The following is a 9239-nucleotide window of genomic DNA, read 5'->3' as shown; positions in this document are numbered from 1 at the left end:
GAAATTGGTTTTACGCGGGGGGGGGGCAGATGCTCAGATAATGCCCGAGGAGCTGCAGCCCCTGAGTAAGGGATGTAGTTTTAAGGCGAGTGGTTTGGGGTTTTTTTGTTTTTGCTTTGTGTTTTTTGTTTTTTCCAGTGAAGTGGTTTGCCTCTGCAGTGCTGGGATCCCACAGTCCAAAGCACACCCTGCTTCCTGTTTTTGAGTAGCTACCCACTGGAAAACAAGGAAGAATAAAGAGTCAAACAATTGGCGATCCGTTTCAAAACTTGTTTATTGAGATCCTATTTCACCAGGGCAAATAGCGCGGGGTTGTTTATCATTTTAAGACTCCTTTGGTTGGCGTAAGCTCTGAGGCATTCGGCCCATTGGCTCGCTCCGGTATTGTATACGTAGATCATGCCACAAAACTTAAAATAATACAGGGCGACCAACCATTTGAAAACCAGCGCCGAGTCTAATCGATAGCTAAGGGAAAGGGATCGGTGTGTAATTATGCAGCCTAGAATCCGAGCCTTTCAATTCATCAGCAAACTAGGTAGGGAGCAGACCAGGCTTCAGGAGGGCCCAGAGATGGTGAAATAGAGACGGGAACACGTTGCCATGTTAGGTATAAACGGATCTCGGGCAGGTGGGAAAAGGGCAGGGGTGTTTTATTCATGAAATGTCGCCAGGATCGCCTCTGCCCAGCTGCGTATTTCATAACTGTGCAATCCCAGAAGAAATCCAGGGAACGTGCAGCTTGGGCCAGGAGGCCTCGCTAGACCCCACTGGGGGAGACTAGATCTCCTGGGGGGGGGGGTGTTTTAACAACCCTTTTGAACTTGCTTGTTGCTCGGCTAACTACTCCCTTGCTTCAGGAGATCACAGCCCAATGATCTGTGTGAACGCTGCTGTTTCCACTTAGAACACGCGGCGAGGACCAGATGGATTCGTTGGGTTCCTACTAACGTACCTTAAGCCCAGTGTTTTCTCCCAAATCCTCTGCCACTGGAAAGAAAAGATTTACCCCCCCCCCCCGCCCCCAGCGCGCCTTTCTCCTACCTGCTGAACGAACGCGACGAGCTGCACCCAGTGCAGTTAGTTGTATTTGGGCTGAAGGAGGACGGGTAAACTGGACTGCAGGCAAAACAAACCAAATTGTCCTTGTGGATTTAAAACTTCAGTGGATTCTCTAGCTTTTTTCCCTCCCCACCCAGGCTCGAGCATTTTTTAAGAGCTCCTTTGCTTCCGGGAGTCCAGAATAAACCGAATTCCTAGTTTGTCACTTTTCCATTCCCTCTTTCGATTGTTTCCTATTTCGTATGATTTAATCCTTTCCCGAGATCGTTTTAAAAAATAACCCGAACCGAGTACATTTTACAAATCCCTGGAGGGACCGAGGGAAAAAAGGGAAATGAAAATCTCTTTACCTGGGACGGGAAACTAAACTGAGTTTTCCACCCCCGCCACGAACTGTCGTGAAACAAGAAATCTTAATTCGTTTCAAGATCAATACATTTAAAATCATAGCTCGAAGCGTTGATTTTTGTTTTTAAAATAGCAGTTGGTTAATGCCGGGGGGAAAAAAGCATTTTCTTTACCAGCATTTCTGAGTGCAAAATATTTCCTGCGTTGAAATGCAAAATAATAAAAAAAAAAACAAAACCCACGGATTAAAATAAATACAGCGTTTTTTTTAAATGTCTAAATTAATTCGATCGTTTTTTTAAAAAACAAACACACAATTTAAACACTAGTTTGCGTTCATTGTTTTATTTTCATATCAATCGTGCTTTTAAAGTGTCGGTCTGTTTCAAAATTCTTTTGCAGATACAAACCCCCAAAGGAATGCTCCCCAGATATTTTACCAAATGCCCCTTTTTTTATATACAAACCGATTTCTTTGTTTTAGACACACGCAACCTCAGACAAACATCCGATGGCTAGACAGACAGACGGCTACCACTGGACTCATCCTGTGTTTTTTTTTCTCCCCTCTCGGCTTCAGCAACGACACTCGTAATAATCCCAGTGACTAAAATCTGCGCAGGTGAAGACCTAATATACACGAATATAAACCACTCCCTTTGGTTTTTTCTCTTCCTCTGGGTTTTTAAAGTTCTTATTTCTAACCCCTACATTTGATTCCTCTTCCAGTATCCCCATGAAAGGACGTGAGAAGGGAAAGTCCTGCTCTGCAGAAGGAGACAGTGGGTTTGGTCTGCTTGCGCTTTTTCTTTTTAATGCAAACGCTTCGATGTTGTTTCTGTTAACAAGCTCCGACCCTCCCTCAGACACCAAATCCACATGAAAATACCAATGAAACCGAAAAGCCAAATGCAATCTTCCCCCTTGATTTTAATGGGTATATTTTGCAGACTCCCTTTCATCTGGGTTTCTTTCACAATCTGACCTGCCACCCCGCACCACGCCACCACTCTCCCATCTCACCTTTCCTGGGGCAGGTAAAGAGCTCAGTTGAGAGGCTGGGGCTTTGGGTTGTTTTAAAGAGCTTTGAGTTGTTTTGATCGAATTTACCTAATTCCTCCTCCTGGCCTCCCAAGCCGCAGCGCTGCTGCAGAAGCCTGGAGCTGGTGCACTTGGGCTGGCTGCCTCCTTGCCCAACAAGTCCAAAGTTCAGCTAAAGTTTGGCTGATAAAAACAGAACCAATCAAAAGGTTTCAGCCACCCCTATAAACACAACGAACTCCGTCAAACCCAGGCCCAGAGCAGCAGCTCTTCTTTTCTCTCCCCCCCCCCCAAACCTTTTACCCACTAGCCCCCTTTCCATTTGCATCCTGCAGGAATGACTCTCCCTTCCCACTGATTTGCATATCTTATATTGCCTAATGGAGGAGATCATGGCAAGGTAGAGGTCTGCAGAGCCCTCTCAAAGGAGATTCACCAGGGCACGGAGGAGGAGCAGGTGTCTGGGGCTCACGGGGGGAATCCAAGACTTTGGGGTGTTTTTTAACTTACCTTCCCTCCCCCCACCCCACCCCTACCCTACCCCCCCCCCTTCTCTCTCTCTCTCCCCTCCTGGTAAAATGGTGTCCAAGCTCAGCTCTCTGCAGCAGGAACTTCTGAGCGCTCTTCTCAGCTCCGGAGCCACCAAGGAGGCGTTGATCCAAGCCCTGGACGACATGGTGCCCACCACCAGCTTCGGGGTGAAGCTGGAAAACCTGCCCCTGTCCCCAGGCAGCGGGACGGAGGCGGACAGCAAGCCCGTCTTCCACACCCTCACCAACGGCCACAGCAAGGGCAAGCTGTCCGGGGACGAGGGCTCCGAGGACGGGGACGACTTCGACACCCCGCAGATCCTCCGGGAGTTGCAGGCGCTCAACACGGAGGAGGCCGTAGAGCAAAGAGCGGAGGTGGATCGGATGATCAGGTACAAACGGGGCTCCCTCTTCCCCCCCCCATATGCCTGCTGCCAGAGGCCCAGGTGGGATGTAGTCCCCTTGCATTTCTGCCCCCTCCCCGGACTCTTAAACCCAGGTCACTCCAGCCCCTGGGACCTCCACGCAGGTAACTAGAGAATCGATTTCTAACCGCGTGTAAATGCAGCAGGAGACCCCGCGCCTGCCAGGTCACTTTCTGCCCTCCCCGCCCCGCGCTCCTGGCGTGCTGAGCCCAGGGCTCGGGCCCAGAGAGGACACGTGTAAATCAGTAAATCGGAGTGGGGCTTTTTTTGTTTTTGTTTTTTTTTTAACGCTGAATTCCACGAAATTCTGCTCCTTTGAACTCCACTTTGTCCGAGCGGCTGTCTGCGCCCATCCGCGGTTGCTGGGCGCCTCAAACTAAACTTTAAAAAGGAAGGAAAATCGACCCGAGGAAGTGGCGATGGGGTTGCTTGTGTTTTAAAAATTGGATTTGAAAGAGTCTCTTAAAAACTCGCTCCCGCTCCTATTTCACACCTCGCTTTGAAACCACACACGAGCAGCCCCATACCGTGCAGCTAACCAGTAAGGTGAGGATCCTGGGATTCTTTTCCTTCCCAGTGGATTCGCGGTGGGGTTGGGAAATTTGAGGATGGAGTTAAATAGAAAATAAAAACGGACTCTGAGCAGATCCGCGCACTTCCGAGCGAGCCCCGCTGGGACGCTGGCTAACAAGGAATAAAACTTTGGAGTAACTTTTCGCGTTGAGAGCCGATTCCTTGCCTGGAACCGGGGGATGCTGATCAAACGCTGCGACGCTTCCCCGAGCTCTGTTGCCCTGACAAGGTAGTTAGTTAGTTAGTTACTAATTATCCACGTCGTTCATTGTTTCTTTTTCTTTAGCAAAATATCAACTAACCCCAGCCCCGGCCCTTTACTAACCCCAGGGACTTGAACACACCAGGAAAGTCTCTAGCCGAAGGCTGCAGTGTCTTAGCGTAGAAGCGAGCAGAGAAAATACTTTTCAGGCCGCTGGTAACTTTTTTACTCTTTTTATTCTGATGCCTAATTAGTTTAGCATAATTTAGCCCTTGCTAAAAACCAGCGGAAACAGCCAGACCGCCCCGTGTAACGAACGAATCACTGGGCACGGGTGGCAGGACGCATTGGCGGCTCGGAGTGGGTTTTAGGGGCTGGTGTGGTTTCGAAGCGGCTTGCTAACTGGGGCAGGGGATTTCTGTGCAAAGCGGGGCTGCTCTGGGAGGGAAGCAGCGAGCGAGCCGGGGCCCTTCTCTCTCCGCGGGGCGGGGAGAGTTGGACCCAGCGGCGGCTCCCCACTTCTGGGCCGCGCTGGCGCTTGTTGCCCTGAGAGCTGGCGAGGGGATTAAAGCCGCTTTGGGAGGGCCCGTCCCGGGCGTTACCTGCACCCTGTCGCCCGGAGCAACCCGAGAGCCGCCCGCGGGCTGCCCCCTTCCCTCCGCGCGCTCCGGGGCAACCCCAACCGGCCGCACCTGGAGCTGGGGGGGGGGGGTATTAATTTATGTCTATAAATCATCAACCGAAAGATACACACGGGGCTGCGCTGGGGCTGCGGGGAGAGGCGGGTTATTCATTGGCGAAGCTGTAAACCTGGGGGGGGGGCAGAGGAAAACCCCAGGCGCGGGTGTTTTGGGTTTTTGTTTTTGGTGGTTTTTTTTGGCCTTCTCTTATATAAATAAACACGCCCCGGAGCTGCCGGGCGGCTCCTCCAGCGCCGGGCTCGCCTCAAAGGGTGCCCAGGAAAGGAGCGAGCCCGGCCGGGGAGGGCCCGGTCCCTGAGCCCAGCTCCGGCCGCTGCCAGGCGAAGGAAGGGGTGAGAGGGGAAGGGCCGGGTCGGGACTCGCTGGGGGGATCGAGCTGATTTAACCCCCCCCCCCCGCCCCAGCCCTGCAGGCGGTGTCGCTGCCCCAGCCTGGCCGCGGTGCGGGCACCCGGTCCCTGGCGAGCCTGGGGCCAGCGGGGCGCCCAGGGGCCGAGAGTGGGGCGCTGCCCTCTGACTGTGGGGGCGGGGAGGACATCAAGGCCATGGGGGACCTGGGGCGGGGGTCCTGCCTGCGGGTGGGGGCGGAACCCCCCCGCACAGCCGGGTATCCTCAGCAGAAGCCCGCTGGGACTGAGGCCGTCGGGGACCGGGGAGCGCTGCGGTCCCAGAGCGGGACATGCACTCCCGTAAGGCAGCGAAATCCCCTGCCCCTCCGCCTAAGCGGGGGAGAGGCGGGGGGGGGGGGGAATGCACGGAGGCTCCCTCCTGTTTGTGTCTAAATCGGGTATTTCTAATGCACCCCGCTGTAGTCCCCAAAACCTACAGATTGCACGTCTAGTTACCTTGATTTAAATAATACAGAGCCTCCAGGAGCCCTAACCCTGAATAACCATACAGCATAACTCCAGCAGCATTCAGTCAATCTATCAGACAGGGATTCACCTACAAAGCTCCTTTGCACCCCTCGGGAAACACCCTCAGCTCTCTCCACACCCTCTATCTATAATGGACTATAATGCTCTGTGTAGGTGTATCTGCACCCCCTTGTTGTTTTGTGGTCCTTTGTGGGGCCTCAGTGTGGGCCCCTATTGTGCTCGGCACAGGGCTTGTATGTCATCTGCAGACACTTTACAATCTGTACATCTGAGACAATGGGGGTGTGGGGGGGGGGGAGAAGAAGGCCGATTAGTTTAATAGTCCCTTAAAAATGACTCTGCTTAGACACTGGTGAAGATGCATTGATCAGAACAGAACATTTTTCTGTAGTGTTCAGGGTATTTTCCAGGAGATTTGCATTCCCTATCTTCATTTGCCTTGGTGTGCTCTCCTGTCCTTTGGTCCCTGGGATTCTCTCAGCACTCTGGCTGGAGAGGCCAGGTGTGTGACAGTCCACCCCACACTCCTCTCAGCTGTTCATTACACCTGTCTCTTATGGTGTGCCCTCTTCTGAAGTAGATGAAGGTCTGAATTCTGCCCCCTTTCCCCAGTGACACCTGTGTAACACCCCTAAAGCTGGTAGGTTTGCTTGGACAATAACTCTGGGCAGAGTTTTGCCCTTTCAGTTCAAAGCTTGCCTCCAGTGCAAACAAGATCCATCACTGTGCAGCAGCAGCCAAAAAGGGAACAAAATGTTGGGAATCGTTAAGAGAGGGATCGAGAATAAGACAGAAAATACCATATTGCCTTTATATAAATCCATGATAGGCCCACATCTTGACTACTGCGTACAGATGTGGTCGCCCCATTTCAAAAAAGAGATATTGGAATTGGAAAAGGTTTCAGAAAAGGGCAACAAAAATGATTAGGGGTATGGAACGGCTGTCATATGAGGAGAGATTAATAAGACTGGGACTTTTCAGCTTGGAAAAGAGATGACTAAGGGAGAAGATATGATTGAGGTCTATAAAATTATGACTGGTGTGCAGAAAGTATATAAGGAAGTGTTATTTATTCCTTCTCAGAACACAAGAACTAGAGGCTACCAAATGAAATTAATAGGCAGCAGGTTTAAAACAAACAAAATGAAGTATTTTTTCACATAATGCATAGTGAACCTGTGGAACTCCTTGCTAGAGGATGTTGTGAAGGCCAAGACTATAACAGGGTTCAAAAAAGAACTACATAAATTCATGGAGGATAGGTCAATCAATGGCTATTAGCCAGGATGGGCAGGGATGGTGTCCCTAGCCTCTGTTTGCCAGAAGCTGGGAATGGATGACAGGTGATGGATCACTAGATTACCTGTTCTGTTCATTCCCTCTGGAGCACTTGGTATTGGTCACTGTCAGAAGACAGGATACTGGGCTAGAGGGACTTTAGTCTGACCCAGTATGGCTGTTCTTAAGATCAGGCACACTTCCCTGAGGAAGTTCTTTTGCAAAGAACTCCCAGTTTGCTTTAAGCGGAGCCTTTGTGGTCTTGGTCATGTAGGTATCAGTGACATAGGGAAAGATAGCAGAGATGTCCTGGAGGCCAAACTTATGATTTGGTAACAGATTAAAATCCAGGACCTCCATGGTGGCATTCTCCGAAATGCTTCCAGTTCCGCATGCAGGGCCAGTTAGACAGGCAGAATTGCAGGGTCTTGATGTGCGGATGAGATTATGGCATTGGGAGGAGGGATTTAAGTTTATTAGGAACTGGGGAACCTGTTGGGAAAGGAGGAGCCTATACAGGACCTAGATTGCTAGCATGTAAAATTCAAAAGGTTGTAGAGGAGTTTCTAAACTAAGGGCTGGGGGAAAGCCAACAGATGTGGAGGAGCACATGGTTAGGACAAACGCATCCCTTAGTTGGGGACTTATTAAAGGGGAGATTTTATAACCCAGTAAAGAGGAGAGGATAGAAGTTGATAAAGTACAGGTGGGAAATGAAGGGAAACAGTCAAACAAAAAAGAGCCCCAATCAATTACATCACATAAAGGCAGATAACTAAATATTGACACAGTTTGTAAGTGTTTGTATATAAATGCAAGAAGTCTAAATGGGGATATTGATATAATTAGCATCACAGAAACTTGGTAGAATGACGATAACCAATGGGACATGGTAATACCAGGGTACAAATTATATTGGAATGACTGAATAGGTTGCTTTGGGGGCGGGAGTGGCACTATATGTGAAAGAAAGCCTAGAATCAAATATAGTAAAAATCTTCAAATGAATCACATGGTACCACAGAATCTCTCTGGCTAGAAACGCTTGAATAATAAGAGGAGGAAGCAGTAGAAGTACACTGCCAACCACCTCACCCTCATGGTGACTGTGAAATGCTCAGGGAGATTAGAGGGGCTATAAAAACAAAACCTCCAATATTAATGGGGGATTTCAACTCTCCCAATAGTGACTAGGAACATGTCACCTCAGGATGGGATGCAGAGATTAAGTTTCTAGACACCATTAATGACTGCTTCTTGAAGCACATATACCTGGAACCCAAAAGGGGAGAGGCAATTTTTGATTTAGTCCTAAGTGGTTCACAGGTTCTGCTCCAAGAAGTGAATATAGCTGAACCGCTGTGTAACAACGACCATAATGTAATTGAATTTAACATCCATGTAGGGGGGGAAATACCAAAGCAACCCATTCCAATGGCATTTAACTTCAAAAAGGGGAACTACATACAAATGAGGAGGCTGGTTAAATGGAACTTAAAAGGAACAGTCACAAGAGTAAAATGCCTGAAAGCAGCATGGAAACTTTTTTAAAACACCATCATGGAGGCTGAAACAACATACATACCTCTAATAATAATTAACAATAAATATTTAAGTACCTCATGAGCAGGAAGCCCGCCAAACAACCAGTGGGACCACGGATGATTGCAGGGCTACAGAAGCACTCAAAGGAAGAACTGTCTATTGAAGAGAAGCTAAATGAATTCTTTGATTTGTTCTTCACTGCGGAGGTTGTGAGGGAGATTCCCACACATGAGCCATTATGACAAATCTGAGGAACAGTCCCAGTTTTGAGGTGTCAATAGAGGAGGTTTTGGAACAAATTTTTAAATTGAACAGTAGTAAGTCACTGGGACCAAGTGGTATTGACCCAAGAGTGCTGAAGGAATTCTGATATGAAATTGCAGACCTACTAACAGTGTTCTGTAACCTGTCAATTAAATCAGCCTCTGTACCAGATGGCTGGTGGATAACTAATGTAATGCCAATTTTTAAGAAAGGTGATCCTGGCAATTACAGGCTGGCAAGCATAACTTCAGTACTAAGCATATTGATTCAACCGTAGTAAAGAAGAGAATTATCAGACATTTAGATGAACAGGATATGTTAGGGAAGAGTGACATGGCTTTTTGTAAAGGGAAACCATGCCTCCCCAATCTATTAGAATTCTTTGAGGAT

General features: G+C 49.0%; 1 protein-coding gene across 10 annotated transcripts in view; it reads left to right on the top strand.

Moving 5' to 3' along the window:
- Positions 1 to 501: 501 nt before the first annotated feature.
- Positions 502 to 9239, top strand: part of HNF1B (HNF1 homeobox B) — an 81214-nt gene continuing 72476 nt past the window's right edge. For 2 of the 10 annotated variants that reach the window (XR_012665309.1, XM_075120676.1), the window contains exons 1-2: positions 1758 to 2032; positions 2140 to 3373. Coding sequence is in view for 6 of the 10 variants with exons in the window: in XM_075120676.1 (XP_074976777.1) it covers positions 3030 to 3373 (344 nt within the window). In the remaining 4 variants the exon portion in view is untranslated. Of the gene's footprint in view, positions 611 to 1756; positions 2033 to 2139; positions 3374 to 4330; positions 4398 to 9239 lie in introns of those variants that run through there. The other 8 variants (XR_012665307.1, XM_075120675.1, XM_075120673.1 and 5 more) reach the window with 7 other exon arrangements.

The sequence above is a fragment of the Caretta caretta genome, chromosome 17 (assembly GCF_965140235.1).
Source record: "Caretta caretta isolate rCarCar2 chromosome 17, rCarCar1.hap1, whole genome shotgun sequence".
NCBI classification, from domain to species: Eukaryota; Metazoa; Chordata; order Testudines; family Cheloniidae; genus Caretta; species Caretta caretta.
This window is presented reverse-complemented; position numbering and strand designations above follow the sequence as displayed.